The 19,554-nt window shown below is 46.6% G+C and overlaps 1 protein-coding gene across 1 annotated transcript; it reads left to right on the top strand.

Annotated features, from left to right (window-relative positions):
• Positions 1-1,569: 1,569 nt before the first annotated feature.
• On the top strand, positions 1,570-17,705 carry ATG14 (autophagy related 14; the record flags this gene model as incomplete). The annotated part of the gene is made up of 10 exons (XM_083863298.1): positions 1,570-1,787; positions 6,485-6,547; positions 6,679-6,721; positions 7,129-7,210; positions 11,376-11,613; positions 12,283-12,512; positions 13,032-13,149; positions 14,229-14,319; positions 14,433-14,518; positions 17,399-17,705. 10 exons carry the CDS (start codon positions 1,570-1,572, stop codon positions 17,703-17,705), a joined length of 1,476 nt encoding a protein of 491 aa, XP_083719424.1.
• Between the last annotated feature and the right edge of the window lie 1,849 nt (positions 17,706-19,554).

The raw sequence follows: 19,554 nt of genomic DNA, 5'->3' as shown, positions 1-19,554 counted from the left end.
CTCCCCTCCTGAAGGTGTGGTACCTGTCTGGAAACACCACTAGAGGTTGCTCTCAGATGACTTAAGTGTAACCCAGGCCAAAATCTTCCTCTGTCCTTGCTGGAAATACTCGGGATGGGCTCAACTCAAAACAGGCTCTTGCTGGGCTGAGTTTTGCTGCCACAAGTTTATTTTCTGATTCGGTGAGGGCGTGACTTCATCTCCTGTATCTGTTATGTGTCTCTCACAAGTGGTTTTATATCTATCTCCCTCCTTCTTCTGGAAAAGAGTTTGAAAAACTTTGTGCACTTCCTTATGATAAGCTGGTCTTAGCTGTTATCAGCTCCTCTGTCAAACTCTGGATTTCCACACTCCTAATCTATTTTAAACACAGGCTTACTTTTCTGTTTGCTTTCTAACATTTAGACTTTCCACAGCCATAGGCTGGACTTTTATTTGCACTGTAGCTGTAGCAGCAGCTGATGAGCTCCAGTTAAAATAATCTTTTTTAAATAAAAACACCCTGGTTTTAGTGAGGTGTTGGGGAGGAGGGAAGTTTATCTAAGATGAGCCCTCTTCAAGAAATCACATTTTGCTTAAGAGCTTGCCCCATGATTTCAGTGGTAAAATTAGTGCTCTTTAAAAGTCCAGATAAAGCCTTAGAGATAAGAAATGGGCTCTGTGCCTTTTCACTGAGCTACTGATTAAGTTTAATGTTTGCTGTGGTAACTCTTGTCTTAAAAACAGCAATCTTGGTTCTGCCTCTACTGGTGCTGGTCCTGCTTAGGGTTTGATAACGCTGGGAAGGGCAAAATACAGGCTGGGAATTGCTCTTTAAAAAAAAAATAGGGCAATGTTTTGTTGGAGTTGCATTTCTTTTGGGAAGAGAGATATGGGGATATTGCTTAAGTTATTCCGGCTTCTGTGGGCTTTGTCTCTAATTGTCCTACAGACAGAAGATGGAATGGCTTCAAACCGAGAGTAGGTTCATATTAGGAAATATTGTCAGGAAAAACTTCTTTATTCAGAAGAAGCCCTGGCACAGGGTCCTAGAAAAGCTGTGGCTGCTCCATCCTTGGAAGTGTCCAAGGCCGGGTTGGACAGGGCTTGGAGCAGCCCGGGATAGTAGCGGGTGTCCCTCTTGAGCTCTGGAGATTAGAACTAGATGACTTTTAAGGTTCCTTCTCCTCAACCCTACTTCATCTTCCGTATTTAACTCCTCATCGTCACTCCCCCATGGGGAGGCGGCTTGAGGCAATCTCCCCCTGCGCCGCAATCGGTTTTTGCGACTCGGACAACGCGATTTTGATGTTACTGATAATACACGGCCGTGCTTTGATTGGCAGCCGTAGCCACCACAGCAGCGTTACGGACTGGTTTTGCTATGTGAAGCCCCACGAACTGCAATACAACACCCCCATCGCTCAGGGGTGCGATCCCTTTAGTTCTGCATAGGGAAAAAGGCGCATTTTATATGAAATCTCGGCGATTTTCCCGCGCCCTCCCCTCGTTCCCGCCCGCCGCCTCAGCGCCCCATTTCCCACAATGCCCCGCCCGGCAACAGCGTCCCACGTGACCCGCGCGCCCAACATGGCGGCTCCCAGCGGCCGCCGGCCGCAGCCCGCGGGGCCGGGCGGGGGCAGCGGCGCCGGGCCCGGGGCTCTGCGGGGCGCCGAGGAGGACGCCGAGGGTCTTTACGTGGCGGTGGAGCGGTGCCCGCTCTGCAACACCACGCGCCGCCGCCTCACCTGCGCCAAGTGCGTGCAGAGCGGCGATTTCGTCTTCTTCGACGGGCGCGACTCCGAGAGGTACCGGCAGCGCTGAGGGGGACGGGGCGGCCTCTCCCTGCCCTAGCGCGGGGGGCTTCGCCTCGAGGGGACGCTTTGGGCTGTGCCTCGGGGCCGGGGGGTGTGGGGGCCGGGTTGTGCCCCTTTCCTGCTGTCCCGGGCTCGGGGGGCTCGGGGTGTGGGCGGGGGAAGGCGCCGGGCCCACCCCGGGGCTGGGGGCGGACACAGCGGGAGCCTCGCTACGAGCCTTGAAATTATAATAATTTTAATAATAATTAAGGAATCACCCCGGTTTTCGGTCAGTCAGATGTGGATGTGTCCACATGAGGATGTAGCCACAGAAGCTTCAGGCAGTTCAGGGCACAGAGATCCGTTTAGTTTTATTTCAAGTGAGTTACCTATTTTAATCCACACTCCTCGAAACGGGCGTTTTCTAAATCGCTAAGTAAAATTAGGAAGGTATGTAACAAAGAGAATAAACATTTTCTCGCGTGTATACCTATAAAAGTGGACACCCCCTCCTTTAGCAGGACAAAAAAAAAATAAATACTCCACTTGAGTTAAATGTGTGCCTTTCTGCTCCTCTTGGAGCACTGGCTCTCCCTGAGGGAGGCCGCACCACTGCTATGCCCATAAACAAATTTTCTCATCATTTGACTCACTGCCTCCTCCACCGCTGTTGTTCACAGCCTGCCCAGCCCAGATTCTTAAAAAGTCTCCCGGTGCCATGTCTGGAATGGCTCAGACTCTTGGCTGACTCTTGTTCCTGGTGCCTCGTTTGCAGCTGTTGGGAGTGAATTCCTGCAGCTATTTTTGGGAAGGTGTGGGGTGGTGGTGTCGTCGCTCCAAAGGTTCCTTGTGTCCCCAGAAAGGAGGAGACAATGTTATTTTTCACCCCTAAGCACCCAGGGAGTGGGGAAATGCTGTCAGCCTGTGTGAGTCAGCTTGTGGAGCTGAGACTTTAGTCTGTCACCGGATGGCTTTCCCTTTTTTAAAATAAAATTTAAAAAAAAAGCTGCGTTGTAGAACCACAAACTGGATTTAGCCTTTCTAAAATAGGTGGAAAACGTGTAGTTGTGTGAGGCTGCTTGGGGTTTTCTGCAGGTTCTATTAAAAGATTGGATATAGAGCTTGGAACGTAAACCAAGTTTGGGGGTTTTTTTTCCTGTCTCTTTTGCAGCCTTAAGTTTTTGGCTAAACATCAGGTTTAATTATAGAAATTCAATTGTAGCCTTTGTTTGAGTTAAAGCACTGTTGTGTTCTGTATTAACCAAGGCTTAAGAAGTGTCTGCCCATGAGCAAAATGAAGTCATAAAGAAGCAGCTTTAGCAGCCAAAGTAGCAGAAGCAGCAGTGTAAGAGAAAACCCTCTTTATCTTCTCACATGAGACAGGATCAGCTTTTCTGTCTGACAGTTGTCACTGCATCCTCCTGAGAAGCTTTCACTGCCCCATTTGTCTGTGGCTGGAAAAGCTTCTGTATATTTACAGTGTGGTTTTTTGACTGCAAGGATGAAATCTCTCTCTTTTTTTGTCTTTTTAACTTTTTTTTTCTTGGTCTTTTTCCCCCCTCCTTTCCCTGGACATCACAGTTCCATCCCTGGGGGTCACTGCTGTTGCATTTACCTGGAGCCTCCCTGCACACTCCCATTTCCCCAGGCTTTGTTTCTCCTGCTGCTCAGAACTTTCCCATGAATGAACTGCAGTAGTGCAATTCATTAAAAATAGCAGGTTTATTTTAATGAATTAAAGGCCCAGCACACCTGTATGAATAGCTCAGTGTTAACAACCTAAATATCCTCAGTGGCTGCAGGAACACTGTTTAGAGACAAAAGCTTGGGGTTTGAGGATAATGAGATTGTGTTTAAACTGTGCCTGAAATGTTTTATCTGAATTCTCTAATTAATATTTAGAATGACTGATGTAAGAGTGGGGAAGAGGTCAGTTTTCTCTGTCTGCTCTTTGTGGGTGTCTCTGAATTTCTTGTGCTTGTGAGCCCTGGGAGAGGGGGAGATATTTGAAATGGTGACCAAACACCACCAGGGCAAAGCAGGGACAGGTGCAGTTCACTGGCTTCTTTTCAGCTGCTGTTTACAGCCATCTTTATTTATTTGTTTATTTTATGCCTTCTAGTACTACCTGGGTTAATTTTAGATCAGCCAGTGCTGGAGGAGTGTCACAACAAGGGCTTTGCTGAGTGGCTCAGTGTGAGAAATTCAGAATGTGGAAATGTTTTGGGGGCACTTGGGCCTCCCATTTGTCTTTTTGAAGTGTTAGAAAAAGGATTATTATCTTCCTGGTTAAATATAAAGAAACCAAACATTACTCCTTGTTTATTTTTAGAATTTTCTTGTGAATCTTCCTTATGTGAAGACAAACAGTTTCATGTTCTGATTATTCCACATTTCATGGGACTATTTTGTGTGTTAATTTTCAGAAGAGCTGCTGTAAAACTGGAAGTTTTTCATCTGTCTGGCAAAAATCACACCCCGTATCTGTGAGGGGGAGAGACTTGAGGAGCTGTTGAGATTAATTATTTCAGGAGAGCTACAATTAAGGATGAGTAGTCCAGAAGTCCTCCAGTAAAACAGTCACTGACATCCTTCTTTCCATGAGTAATGTGTTGTGTGGTCAAAAGCCAAGCTGGTATCTTGATGTTGGTCTCAGCTCGGAGGTTCTTCTTCCTCCTGGGAGTGTCCTCCAGCCTGTCATGTGCATAAATTCTCAGAGTGTGTTTCCCAGACTGCTGAATTGCTTTGCTTTGTGTGTCTGCAGATGGCAAAAGCCAAAGACAATGTGATTGTGACGTCTGAGCCTGGCTGATTTCTCCAAGCTGTGGGTTATGGTTAGAAATAGTGACTTTTTACAGCAAGGGAGTTATAGTGAATATAGTGCCCTCAACTCCTTCAGCATTAATCAACTCCTGTAGATTAGGAACTCCCTCTCTCTAGTTGCTTCTCTCTAATCATGAAGAAGTGGAAATAAGCCAAGCAACCACAGAAAATCTCATCTTAATGTGATAAGACCTGAGGAAAGAGAAACATTTCATGGGTAATTCGAGATGTTCTCTCCTCTCAGTTTACATTTTATGGGAGTTCCTATAATAATTCATCCCAAGATTTGTTTCTTTGCCAAATCGAAAGGCTAAAGATATATAAAGAGAAATGGGCTGCAGGATGCAATGCAATTGAAATCAGAGCTATATAAAGAAGTGGAAATGTTTGCTCAGGAGAAATCTGCTGGAGAAGTCGGTAGGAGCCGTTTGACATCGCTGCCGAAGCGCGTGGTGAACTGGAATTTCTACAGCCTTCCACAAATACTTCTGTCTTCCCTCCACAGTCAGGACTTAATTTATTCCTGTATTCTTTGACAGATCATTCAGCTTTTTGCTGATGTGATGGACAGGAATTGGGTAATTCTGTTCAGTCACAGTCTGTGCCCAGCCCTGAAACCAAGAATTGCCGAATTACCCCGGCGCTGTCCCTGTGTGGCTGCTGAGCTTTGCTCTGTGTTTCTGGGCCAGGGGATTTTTGGTGAGGGAGCAGTAGGTGTGCACTGCTCTGTGGTAAACAGGAGGCTCATGCAGGGCCTTTTGTCATTCCCACGGTGACTGCTGGGGTGAGGACACACAGGAAGAGCTGGGCTCCAGTTGCGCCACATTCCTCCAGCTCACGTGTGGCCTCCGGCTTTTGTGCCAAGCACCTACAGTTTGGTTTTGGTTTGCTTTGGAAGGAAAACAGATTCTTTTGCTTGACTACAGAAGCAGCAGCCAGTGGTTTTGTTGTTTTAATGCTAATGTCATCTGGGAGGGTGGTTACACACGCTCTGAATCCAAAGGTAGTCACCAAGCTTTCACATTTCGTCACTTGAAGGAAAAAAGTGAAGCATTTTGAAGTTTTACCTGAAATTAAATCCACAGAGTAACAGAGAAGGAAATCCAAGATGTCATCTTGTCAAGGCTTAGTGTACCATTCTTTCTAAATAAAGCTTAAATATCCATGAAATAAAGGTAAAATCATAAAATCACATGGTTTGGGTTGGAAAGGACCTTAAGGACCGTGTAGTTCCAAGCCCTGCCATGGGCAGGGACACCTTCATGGCCCATCCTGCCTGGCCTTGAACACTGCCAGGGATGGGGCACCAACAAATATCACAGCTCTGTTAGGATGGAATTGTCAATTCTACGTGTTGCAGAGGAAAATAGAATTGTGGAACAATAAGGGGGGCAGAATGTGGCTTCTGTGTACTCAAAGGGTGAAAACAGAGAATGGTGAATCCTGAAAAAATTCCTTTCTGATCAGTTCCCATATCCTAGAATCCAGTGAGGCAGAGCTGAAGTAGACATTTGGGTCATGGACTATGTGAGATAGTACTATTAATTTCTCCAGTGGCTGAAGGTTTTTAAAGTACTCAATGTTTTTTGTAACGCACAAAATACTGATCTTGCTAAGCTATAAATCCTGAAATAACAATAATTTGCTGTTTGTTTGATAGTTCAACACTCTGAAGTTTCTCCAGCTTAGAGGTTCTGTTGCAATTCCAGTGAGACACATGCTCTAGAATTCTGCAAGAGTTTTACATTTAGCCATTAACTTCCCAAGATGAAGACAGATAGCTGAGGTTTGGAGAATCCCCAAGCTCCAATTTTATTATCTTTTTCAGACAACTTACAGTGCTGTAATTGTGCAAAATATCAATAAAAGAATTTAATCTCTTCCAGGTTTTCAGACAAGAAAGAAAGGCTGATGCATCTTAAAGCCAAACAGAGAGAATTCCAAAAACAGTAAGTTGTATTTATTAAATTGATATAAAAGCTAAGAGATCTCATAAAAGGAAACAGTCTCTTTTAACACACTGTTGCTGGAGACAGAGTCCAGATAGTCATAAAACTTTCAATCATGTTTTTTCCTCTAGTGTTTTGAAGGCCATGGAAGGGAAAGAAATAACTGATCAGCTGGTGAGTTGCTCCAAGAGTCCCATGGTTTTTAAACTCTCTAAATTCCTAGATCTCATAGTTTAAAGTTACAGTTTGCCTTGAGGGCATTGTGTTGCTTTCCCAAAGAGCCTGTTGTAAGCAAAACTGGAATGGGCTCTGCCAGCAGAGTGTTCCAAGCTGTCTGAATTTTTCATTTCTCTCTAGAAATCTGTTCAATAACTTACTTTACCCATTGACTTTATACTAAGCACTCGTTTAGTTTGTGACATTCTCCTGTGCACAAAATACTGCATGAAATATTTAGTTGTTTGATCCATTCAAGAGCATCCTGCTACTTTTGCACTAAAGCTGCTGGCTTTGTTGTTAATCATTAGTTCAGCCTGTTTGAAGTCGTTTGTGCCCCAGAGTTGCTGAATGTTCTTTTTCAGAGATGGAAAATAATGTCTTGCAAGATGAGGATTGAGCAGCTGAAACAGACCATTTGCAAAGAAAATGATGAAATGACAAGACGTGAGTAATGCCTGTGCTTTTGTGATGTGGAAAAAAACTCCCTGTGCCTCAGAGTGAGAAATCAACTGAGGTGAATTTGTTTTTTAAAAAAATGGTGAATTTCCAAACCGTCGCTTCCTAAATCAACTTGAAGGCAAATCACTGAGTGGATTTTGGCCTTTTTATGCTTGGGTTTTAATTAGCAAGCAGCAGACATTATTCAGCTGGATGGAGATGGTTTTGCAACAGCTTTAAGAGCAAATGCTTAGCAGCCTGTGACTCTGGCTGTGTCCCTAGAGATGGCTTTATTCAGTGTAGTGTTTCTGATCACTTCCTCTTGATAAAGAGTAGCAAACAGCTCTGCAGCTGTCACAGATTTCCTGAAACTGCTCAATTTTAACCCACACTGAAAAGCCTAAAATCCTACTTGAGCAAGAGTCAATGAAATATGGTGTGGGCTCCATTCAGAAACTTCAGTTTTTGAAACTCTTTCGATTGTTTTACACTAAATTTGCAGGGTCATTTTTCAGAAGAGAATGTGCAGCTCTCCTTACAACCTACATGCAAGGGAAGTAGAAGAAGCATATTCAGAAGGCTATTGATTGAATCTGGGATATTTTTATGGCTTGAAATTCAAGAGGAGCCATACAGAGAGTGGAAGCAGAGGCAGAACCTGAGAAGAGTCATAAAGCATTAGCACAGGCTTGGGGTGGAAAATCAAAAAGGCTGAGATGCAAAATTATTTTCAATTAAAAAGGAGGATGGATAGTAAGAATCATAAAGATGGATGATAAAGAAAAGGTGAAGGAGCAGACAAGTGTGTTAGTTAGCAGAAAAGAGAGCAAATAACAGTGCAGAGAAGTCTGAAGCATTCATTCACTGCTGCCTTTGCTTCATCTTCCTGCAAAGAAAATGGGATCAGCTGCTTAGCCAGGTTAAATTTGACATCGTGACACTGCAGGCTGAGGAAAGGAAACAGACAGTTTTATGGAACATTAGTTTGCTTTATGGAACCCAAGGAACAAGCTGAAGTGGCCTGTGGAGCACCTGGGAACCCGTGAGGAGCAAAGGGTGTCTGAGGAAGCTGAAAACAGGAGCTGCTTTCAAAGGCTGCAGGAAGGGAGAACCTCAGAGTGATGACACAGGCATCCTGTCACAGACCTGGGGAGCTTTGCTGGTGACTGACAGAGAAGGTGGTTAAAAATAGGCATCACTTGGTTATGAGATTCATGTCAAATCCATGTTTTGTTATTTATGTCATGATGTTCATGTCAAATCAACCCCTCATCTGGAGATCGAGCGGTGCAGTGGAGGATGAAGCAGGAGCTGCACATAACTTGGATTTGGGCACTGCCTGAAACTGTGAGCAAACTCCTGTGAGCAAACAAATTTTGCTCTGGGTGTAACCCCTGCAAGGTCATCACAAAAAGTTAGAAAAACTGCATTCAAAGGGTGGTGACAATGGTCAAGCTGAGGAGGTGAGACAGGTGGAGCTCAGCAGGAGTCAGTTCCTGGCCCAGTTCTCTTCAGTATTTCCCATAATAGCTCAGTAGAATAGAGGGTGGAATGGAGGAAGCCAGGCTGGATCCTGAAATTACTTCTTTGGAGACCAGGAGCAAATTCAAAATCATGCAGCTAAACAGACAGCACAATCTGAAAAAACAAAAATCAAGGAACATGTTGTTGTAAAGAAAAACATAAACCCAGAATGGATGATTGTGGTGAGATTTAGCAGGAAGGGATCTGGGGGATTGCAAATTAAATAAAAATGATCAATCTTGTGCTGCTCCAAAAAGGTTCAGGCCTCTTTCTGGGTTAACTAATGTCAGTGCTGTATTTAAGATGGAAGCAGTTATCCTGCTGTGACAGGTATTGCTGTTGCTTCAGTAGGAGTCTGGTGTCCAATTTAAACAATTTAAGAAAGATACAAATCAGCTGAGGAAGTCTGAGTATTGGAAATGAAACAGAAGAGCTAAGAAAATTCATGTTTGGTTTAGAGAAGAGGAAGTTGAAGAAAAACAAGCTTTTCAGTAGGTAGAAGATTATTGTTATGGAGATTAGATTATGACTTTTTGTCTTTTCCCTGTGAAGAAAGAAGAGGAAATTAATGTGACTTTAAGGAATTAGTCATCTTTTCTCAAAATGCTCTGCTCTGAAGGTGGCAGAGTGTTAGGACCAACCAGGGAGTGGAGTTCTCCATTTTCCTACTCTTCTGTGGAATTTATCTTCTGCAACTTTTGCAACTTCTCTTGATTCACAGTGAATTTGAGTAGATTTAACCTAAAAACTGAGCAAACTATTGCCCAACTAACCTATTGTTAGCTCAGTTGTTTTTGGAGAGAGGCCAGAAATGAATTCTAGCTGTGAGTAGCCAACAGATCAGGATCCAACTTGGTCACTTTTGGGCCACGTTAAAAAGTGTGAAAAGGTTGTTTCTCTGCTCTTGGATGTGGCATGGTTTAATTTTCTGAAATAAAAACCATTTCTAGAACGCTGGGTTCCTGCTTTTTGAGTTGACTCTCCCCGAGACCTCAATAATTGGTGGTGCTTAAAATAATGTTTTAAAACCTGTGTGTTTGCCTTCTTTCTGTGCAGAACAGTTCAAGGAGACAGGCTTGGCAGAGCTCTCTGGGCAGAGATCAGTGTGCCTGGGCTTGCATTTCTCAGGCAGTGCAGGTGTGTGGGACACAGTGGTGTCCTGAAATACTCCTGGGGACAGATTTTTAATCACCTCATGAACTGGGTCACAAAGCTGAGGTGCTGTGCAGGGAGCAGGACAATTGTTTGTGCACTGGGACTGCTGAAGGGGAAACGTGAGTGCAGTGTCTCCCCTGCTCCCAAATAATTGCTGTTGGACCTGCAGGGAAGGGAGTTCACTCTGAAAAAGTGGCCTTTCAAGTTGAATATGGATGTGAAAATTGAACAGATGGATGTTTTTCTCCTCCTGTGTCTCTTGTTCTTCAGGCAAAGGGAGAGTTTGGGAGTATGAGTGCAAGTGTTAATTGATTTTCTGTTGATGTTACAGGACTGCTTAAAGGAAAGGGAATTGCAGCTGACACATAGGGATTCTGGTATTGCTCAGAGAAAAATGGATTTTTCCACTGCTTCTCTAACAGGGGTCACTTATATTTATATTATATAAACCTGAGGATTATTAGTTCTTATCTGCATGGAGGAGCTTTTCTCACCTCCTTTAATTTGGGACTTTGCATCCCCCACATGCCAGATCTTCCTTCCTGCCAGACACACCATGGATTGCAGCAGATCAGATGACTGGAAATAATTCCTGATGTTCAGAGAGAGCAGCCTCTGTGTCTGCAGGGGCAGGCACACTTCAAACTAGGGCACAGGGAGAGTTTTAAACATATATTTGGGGAGAGCACAAGAAATCTTTCCTTGTGCTTTTAAAAGACAGAGGTGGCTGACTCCCTGTTTGTGGGAGCATTACCACAGCCAGTTATTTTATAGCAAAATCAGCAGATCACAGAATCATCAAGGTTGCAAAAGACCTCTAATATCATCAGGCCCAACCTTGGATACTTGGAGATGCTCTTGCAGGGTATTTTTCCAAGCCTCAGTGTGCCCGATTTGTGGAGTGAATCCAGGCAGCCCTTCAGCACATGAGCACAATTCCCATTCTGTGAGTGGAAAGGGAGATAGAATTCCCATTGGGAACAAGGAGCCTGCACTGATGAGATCCAAGTGCTGTGGGAGCACATCCATGAGTGAAGCCCAAATTACCCACAGTAACAGCAGCAGAGGTGCCAGGAATGGTGAATGAAGATGCTATCTGCTCTTGATCTTGGCTGCAAGCAGGGCAGGGCTTTTTTGGCCAGCACAATGCAAACATGTACAGTCAGGCTATTTCTGTCAGGATGATTACCTCAGGAGTTTAATTAAACTGGGAAATCTTGGCTTTTTGTGCTCCAAATCCAAAAATAGCCGGGTAAAAGATAGGGAAAGAATAATCCCGGTTGCAGTCTCTTTGGAGATCTTGAGAGGAGATTACAAAGTTGTACCACTGAGCAGCTGGAAGACGTTAATAGTTTAGCAGGGTTTTTTGTTTTAAGCTGCCACAGATCTTGTTTTCAATAAGTATTAATAAAGCTTTTCTCAAGCTTTTCCTAGCAGCACCTCCCAGCTCTCCTTTTCCAAGGGCTAACACCTGCTGCTGCTGTTCTCACAGACACAGAGGGGCTGCTGAGGATCAAAGAGGAGAACCAGAAGCATTATCGCAGGGCTCAGAGGCACCAGGAGAAGAAGGAGAAGATCCAGAGGCACAACAGGAAGCTGGGAGACCTGGTGGAGAAGAAAACCCACGAGCTGAAGACGCAGTACGAGCACCTGGCGAACCTGCGGCGGGCGCACATCCTGGAGCTGACCTCGGTCATCTTCCCCATCGAGGAGGTGAAGACAAGCATGAGGTATGGCAGTTTTGTCCTGTTGGGGTGGTTTTGCTTGGCTTTAGGCAGCCAGGAGGGAGTTGTGTCAGTCTAAGGTAGGTGGTCTCAGCTCCCTTAGGGTATCTGTGGGGAGGAGGAGGAGCTGTGTGCTCACCCACAGGTAGAGGTCCAGGATAGAAGAATCTGAATCTGGAGGTGTTTGAATCTCCTCACTGAGAGATCTGAACTGCATGTCCGGTGTTAAACTTCCTTAAATTATGGATTCCCCATCCCTGGAAGTGTTCAATGCCAGGCTGGGCAGGGCTTGGAGCAGCCTGGTCTAGTGGAAGGTGTCCCTGGCCATGGGCAGGGGTGGAATATGATGGCCTGTAAGGCCTGTTCCAACCCAAACCATTCTGGGATTCTACAAAAACAGGTAATTAAAAATCCCAGAGAAAATCAAAGTAGTTGTGGGAGCGAGGAGTTTTGCAGAAGTGGTCTGTAAGGTCCTTTCCAACCCAAACCATTCCTGAATTCTACAAAAACAGCCAATTAAAAACCCCAGAACAAATGACAGCAGTTCTGAGACGGAGGAGTTTTGCAGGTTCCTACCAGCACTTTGCCTTGAGCAAAACCTGGCTCAGCACCTGCCAAGCACAGATTTGGTTCTGTTTCCAACCACTCCTTTCCAACCTTTTGTGGGTCCTGCAGGGACCCTGCTGATGTGTCCTCAGAGAGTGACAATGCCATGACCTCCAGCACTGTGAGCAAGCTGGCAGAAGCTCGGAGAACCACGTACCTGTCGGGGAGGTGGGTGTGTGACGACCACAACGGGGACACCAGCATCAGCATCACGGGGCCCTGGATCATCCTGCCCAACAACGGGGACTACTCAGCTTACTACAGCTGGGTGGAGGAGAAGAAGACTACACAGGGACCTGGTAAGGGGCAAGGTTTGTTTTTAAGGCAGGTGGGACACTCCAGGAGCTTTGGGTGGCAGCAGAAGGCACTGAGGAGTAGGAGACTGGTTCGATTGTTCTCACCCTGAGCCAGAAATGAATGCCAGAATAGGGATTTTAGGAGAAGATTCCCTGCCCAGTTGGAACTAGGTGGTCTTTAAGGTCTTTAAGGTCTCTTCCAACCTAAACCATTCTGTGATTTTATGATTAGTCTGCTGAAATTTTGTATGAAATCTCGCTGGGATGCACAGCGCAGTGAAATAGAGAAAGTTAATTATTCACAGTTTTGACACAGTTCACATGTCATCATCTTAACAGGAATTCCAAGAATTACTATTTTCTTCCATCTTCTGACAGATTTCACTGGAAATGATTGCTAGATTCAGGCTGTTCTCCTTACTTAGAAATGACATATTCCAGAGTAGACTCCAGGAACATATTAACACACCCACCGAGGCTTCATTTAAAACAAAGATTTCATGTTGTTTTTGTTTCTTTCAGATATGGAACATAATAACCCTGCTCATACCATCAGTGCTGCATTGTGCTATGCAACTCAGCTCGTTAACACTTTGTCTCTCATACTTGATGTAAATCTTCCCAAGAAGCTCTGCAACAGGCAAGTAAAAATCAGGAATCAGTGACCTCAGATCAGTTAAGTTTGAGGAGCCAAGTCATAAATTGGAACAGCTTTTGATAACACAGGTGGCTCGTGGATTTTTGGGCTGTTTGAGGGGAGGGTTAGCAGGATTTTAGACCACAGTTAACAGTCCCTCCCTCCTTTTTTACTTCCTGAGAGGGAGATCAGCCATCACAGTTGAAAATAACACCTCTCTAATTGACGTAGTCAGCATCCTCAAATGAGAGATGAAATATAATGGCACTTTTCATTTTATTGGAACCCACTGTGCTTCACAAAATCCCAGCCCAATCCAGCAGCTCTTGATCAGCTCTGCTGCCTCCTGTGCTGTAGGACAAGTCCTGTAATATGATATGGCAGCAGTGTAATTCCCAATGGGATAAAACACCCAGGAGTGCACTTCATAAACTTCATTTGGGATGAAGAGCACTGTTAGAGTTTTGGTGTCTGTGTGGAGCAGTTGGGGTCTGCACAGAAGGAGCTGCAGACCTGGTCAGACTCCCCAGGGGTCCCAAATATGCTGCTGAGATTCTTTTAAGTGTTGTTAAAATAGTGATTGTCAAAGTGAGGGCACAAAAGTTGTGTAGGGTTTCAGCTTTTCCCCACCCTGTGGCTGGAGGGTTGGAACCAGATGATCTTCAAGGTCCCTTCCAACCCAAACCATTCTGTCATTCTCTGATTTTTTTGGGGGTGTTCAGCCCTCACAGAAGGAGAAAGTTTGGAACAGGAAATGATGCAAGATTTTAAAGTTGATCTGAAGCAGTTTGGCTCTGGTGGATCTGAGTTCCCTACACTTCACACCACCTTTCCTGTGGAAACTGGTGAGGCCAGGGCAAAGCAGAGCTTGTTGATTAAATGCTGACAGTCCTGCCAGGTTTAAAATTAATCTCCTCAGCACTCCAAAACTGGCTGTAGACTTTGAACAAGTGCTCGCTGCGAGGATTTTTACTCCAGGATTTATTAGGAAGCCAGGGCACGGAATGCTGATGCCTCCAGTTAAGTGTATTTTCACAGCATTTTGCTTTCTGTGTCTTTTTGTGTGTGTGGTGTTTTAACAGTGAATTCTGTGGAGAGAATCTCAGCAGACACAGGTTCACACGGGCAGTGAAGAAGCTGAATGCTAATATCCTTCACCTCTGCTTCTCTCAGGTAGGGGGGATGCACGTTTGATATCTTTAAATAGCTTTTTAAATATCAGCTGTGCCTGCTGGTTTTCCTTCAGGACCTGATTATGGTTTTTTTTTTTCCCTTCCCCATGTCAGCATGTAAATTTAGATCTGTTGCACCCCCTGCATACCCTCAGGAACCTCATGTACCTGGTCAGCCCAGACACTGAGAACTTGGGCAGGTAAGAAAAGCAAAATATGGATTCTTCTGTGGCTGAATCCTTTTGGAATTTATGTTTTTGCCTTGTTATTTGTGAGGGAAATTCTCTTCTGCTGTGCCTATAGGTCAGTCCTCAGCACAAAAATCAGGGTAGTTCCAGGAGCAGGAGGAAAGACTGGACAGGAAAAGGGGCTCCTGAGTAGGGAATTGAATTTCACAGACGTGTGTTTGCTGCCTGTGGCAGGCTCAGCTGGAGGCTTTGCAGCTGATGATGGACTTATTTCCCCTACACCCAGGAACAGGAACTCCTTCCCTCCAGGGAACAGCAGCACAAATGCCAGGCAGCTTTGCCATGCTCCAAGTGTGACCCTGCCCACGCCTTGCCAACGTGCAAATACCTGAGAGCATCCAGTAACACAAACCCTGAAAAGAATCCCTGGCAAACCTTTCCCAAAATACTTCCAGTCAATGAACTGCCTAGACCAAAGCTGACCCTATAAATAATATTAATTTATATGTAAATTAAGATTAAAGACAACTGTTCTCTTAGCTTAGAACATGATGAAAAGAACATCAGTTCTGGCCTGCACACACCAGGTTTAATAATTTATTTCTTCTTTTACAAATTAAATATAAGAAAGCAAACTACACTGATTTCCCCATTGGGATAACCCAGACACAAGTCACTTGTGCCCAAGACAGTCTGCAAATATATGTTTGATGTGCCTGGTGTTTTATTCCTCCCCCTTAAACACAGTAAAGTTCTGAAATCTACTTTTCTGCTATGTTCTCTTATATGGCTCTGGTTTTATTCAAAAACCTGCAGTGCCACTAAGAGGAGCTGCTTGTTCCCATTTCCTTGTGTTCTCTGGATAGATTCCTGCTGATTCAGCCCAGAGACATGGGGAGCCCCATCTTTGTAAAAGATTTTGGACAAAAACCTGCACTTGCTGCCTGAAAATAGAGTGCTGGAAGTGGAGAGCTGTGTCCTCAAAGGAAAGCAGCTGCTCTCAAAGCTCCAGGGACTGCAAAGGGCACCTGTGCAGGTGTCACAGAGCTCCACATGCATCAGCTGGGTCCAGAGAGTAAAAGAAAGGGTTACAGGAGGGTCTGATAAAATACCCACCAGGCTGCTGAATGGCTTTACAGACACCACTGGGAGCAAAGAGTCTGAGCTGGTTGCAATGAGGCACATGCACTTAGCAGAGACATTAATTAGCCACAGGAATGAAGGTGGGGATTCTGTTTCCTCCTGTCATCCTCTGAAGGCTGGATGAGTTGCTGGAATGGATGCTGTCATCAGGCAGGAGTTGCTGGGCCCGGGACAGGGAGAACGGGTGGGACCAAGTGGCCTTTGTTAGAGAGGAGGTCACTTGAGATGATCTCATGGTCCATCCTGGCCTCAACCCTGATGACTCCCTTCTTGTGTTGCCTTGTTAAGCAAAAGGCTTTGCCAGGAGGCAGCGCTCCCATTCCTTTCCAGATTATGAAAGAGGAGTGTTTGCCTTTAATTTCTCAGCTGGCTGCAAAGCTTGCAGCAACCAGCTCTCTTTATTTTCCTTTAGATACCTAAGCCTGTGGTTGCCTGACAATCTCCTTTATAGGCTGCTGGTTTCATATGCTTATAATTTTACCAAGCTTTAATTATCTGGATTAATATTTCCCATGATAAATCACTGCTTTGGGCTCCTTCTCCCACTGAGGCTGGATAAACTCCTGCCTGTGTTCAATGGTTACTGTATTTAATGGTTGGACTCAGTGATCTTGGGGGGTCTTTTCCAACCTAAATGATTCCATCAAATTCTTGCTCGTGTTCACGGGGCAGTTTTGTGGCTGGGAGTGACCTCATTCAGGGACACGCTGCTTGCTGTGGGGAATGTGCCTTTTCCCATGGAATACAGGCAGCCTAAAGCAGGGGGATGGGGCAGGATGCAATCGCCTCTCCCACCAGGCAGTGGCAGCAGGGAACTCCGAGTCACAGCACAGGTGGGACCCCGCAGGACCACGGAGATCAGCCCATGGATCAGAGCAGAGCCCGTGCCCACGACTGCAGCTCCTCCCTGCCTAGGAAAGGCTCGAGAGGGGACCTGAGCCTTGTCTGTCAGTGTCTGCAGGGAGGGCTCAGAGATAGACCAGGCTCTGTCCTCAGAGACAGACCAGCAATGGCACCAGGGGAACCAGCAGGAACTGATGGCCACAAGTTTCACCTGAACATGAGGAAGAATTTCCCTGTGCAGTGACCCAGCCCTGAACAGAGGCCAGAGATGGTGTGGAGTCTCCCTCAGTGGGATATTCCAGAGCCATCTGGACACAATCCTGTGCCCTTGGCTCTGGGATCACCCTGCCTCAGCAGGGATACTGCACCAGATGAGCCACTGTGGTGACTTCCAACCTGACCCACTCTGTGATTCTGTGTGGTGGGGTTTGGAGTGTCTCCAGGGGAGACCCCTCAGCCTCTCTGGGCAGCCTGTTCCAGTGTCTGGCCAAGCTCAGAGTGAGAAGGAGGTTGAGGTGCTGCTGGGGCAGAGTGGAAATCTCCACCGGTGAGTTGTGCCAGAGCTGTGAGTTACAGGGTACAGCCTGACAGAGCTGAGCTCTCTTGGCCTGGGCAGGGCTGGTGCTGGAAGTTAAAGCTGCTCCACATCAAGCCAAGATTCCCACCAGTGGAGCCCTGAGTTATCACCAGTAGCTTTCTCTGCTGTGTGTGTGTTCCTCTATCCCTGCCAGAGCAGAACCACCCTCCCACCGTTCCTGCTCCCTGGTCTGGAACCCTGTCCCTTCCTCAGCCAAGTGTCACCAAGCTCCCCGTGCAGTTCTCTGCCAGCTGCCAGAGCTGACTGACCCCTGCTGTGTGCTGAGGGCACAGAGGGAGGCACTGATGGCACCCTGTGCTCCCCTACAGGTCCGGCCCCTTCGAGATCAGCGCCGACCTGGAGGACTCCATGGAGTTTGTGGAGCCCAGCGCGGCGGGCGAGACGGACGAGAGCGGCGACGAGCACGTGAGTGACGAGGAGACGGACCTGGGCACGGACTGGGAGAACCTGCCCAGCCCCAGGTTCTGTGACATCCCCTCGCAGCAGGTGGAGATGCTGCAGAGCCAGAGCACCCAGGTGTCCCAGCCCATCGCCAGCAGCAGCGCGGGCGGGATGATCTCGTCCGCCGCAGCCTCGGTCACCTCGTGGCTCAAGGCCTACACTGGGCACCGTTAGGAGAGCTGTGCCAGGATCCCCTCCCTGGCTGTGCTGTAGTCAACCTTCACCTGTTCAGTTAAGTAGTGCCTGGAACAAAGGAAAGGTCAGACTTGAGTTTTGTAAACCGGAGAAAAACCTTTTTATTTACCCACGATGACTGTGACAGCCCCGTTTTGTAAATTAGCTCCGTGCCCCCGGTGGATCCCCTCGAGGGCTCTTTGTGTCTTGGTTCTGTCCATCAAGGATTGCAAAAGGACCCAGCGACCTCCAGCTCTACTTTCTTGAAGAAGAAACAGATTTTGGAGTGTTTGGATCGGGCTGAGCGCAGGGAAGGCTGCTCAGGGCGCGGTCTGGACAGTGGTGCAAATGCAGTTCCCACTTTCTTAACTCCTTACAGGGTTTTTCCTTTGTGTGTGTGTGTTTTAAATCTGTCTTGCATAATGCAAAAATGCGTATTTCTAAATTTTTTTCATTCAGGACATGAAAATTATGCATTTTTAACATGTTTTCTAATCTCTGTTGCCATATTTTTAATACAAGTGATCAGCATGGACAGGTAATTCACACAGCAAATTGCTCTTGGTTTAGATTTGGTTGTGGATCTTTACCCAGTTTTGCCATAGAAAACTTGCTTGTTTCATGCTGTTTCCACTGGTAGGTGTAGAAGTTTTGTGTTGTGCTGAGGCACACAGGCTCTGTACTCTTAATACCATACACCAAAGAAACACTGGACATTCTCTTGCTAGACCCACATTCGATGCTGATACAGAATTGCATTGTTGCAATAATATCCATACCGTGTTGCCACTTTTGAGCATTAGAAAAACCTCATTTCAAGCCAGTTTGCTAAAGTCACACGCTCTCCACACTACATGTGTTTTTAACCCTATTTTTATTGTATGTTCATGGTGGGGTTTGTTGTTTACTGGCTGCCAAGAGGTTGGTTTGGTTTCCTTGGCACAGCTGGCTCGTGGAACCCCGGGAGGTGAGTGCTGAATGGTGACTTGGTGAGCAAGGGCTCCTCCTCCTCCTCTTCCTCTGCCTTGCAGGACGGGGCACCCACGGGGGGTTTGCTCAGCAGAGCTTCCAACGTTTACATTTAGGGCTGGGACAGTTCCTCCACAGCCCCAGCTGAGGGAAGAGCCTCCTGCCCTCCCTCCACCAGGGAGGAAATTTCTGCCACTGCCCCGCAGCTTGTGGGGACACAGCTGCTAACGGGGACATGGTGACAGAGGCCACATCCCTGCCCGATCCCAGCTCCAGGGCTGGCTTTCCCAGCCATCTCCCAGGGTGTTTTGTGGTGGATTTCTCTGTTCCTCCCCAGGCTGGCCAGTGCTGCCTCTGTCCCCACCCAGGAGGGGTGGAAAGGGAGGTGTGGCAGTGACACACCCGTGTCCCCCATGCCAGGGGGCCTGGCTGATCATCGTGCCACCCACCCCTCCACAGCAGCTGCTTCTCTTCAGCCCTGAGCTTGGGCATCTGTTGTCAGTAGTTTCTTCTAATCTTCCTTTTTTTCTTTTTTTTTTTTTTTTTTTTTTTTTTTTTTTTTTTTTTTTAAACCAAAGACCCTTAACTCTGCGCGAGCACCGCGCACATTGTCAGACACCACCCCCCTCATCCTGCCGCTCCCCTGCTCCAAGGGTGGGGTTTGCTTTGGGAGAACAGCCCAGGCCCCTGGGCTGCTGCAGCCTGATGGGGGCCAGTGCCCCCAGCCCCACTGCCAGCCCCAGTCTGGGCTTTGGGCTCTCTTGGCTCACAGCACTTTATCCCTGCAGCTCTGAGCAACCAGCACACACCAGTATTGGAAACTGGGCTCCCAGCCCAGCCCTTCTGCTTCCCCGTGGATTTTGCACTGGACCCCACCATC

This window comes from Zosterops lateralis, assembly GCF_965231275.1.
Source record: "Zosterops lateralis genome assembly, chromosome: 6".
Taxonomy (NCBI): Eukaryota; Metazoa; Chordata; class Aves; order Passeriformes; family Zosteropidae; genus Zosterops; species Zosterops lateralis.
This window is presented reverse-complemented; position numbering and strand designations above follow the sequence as displayed.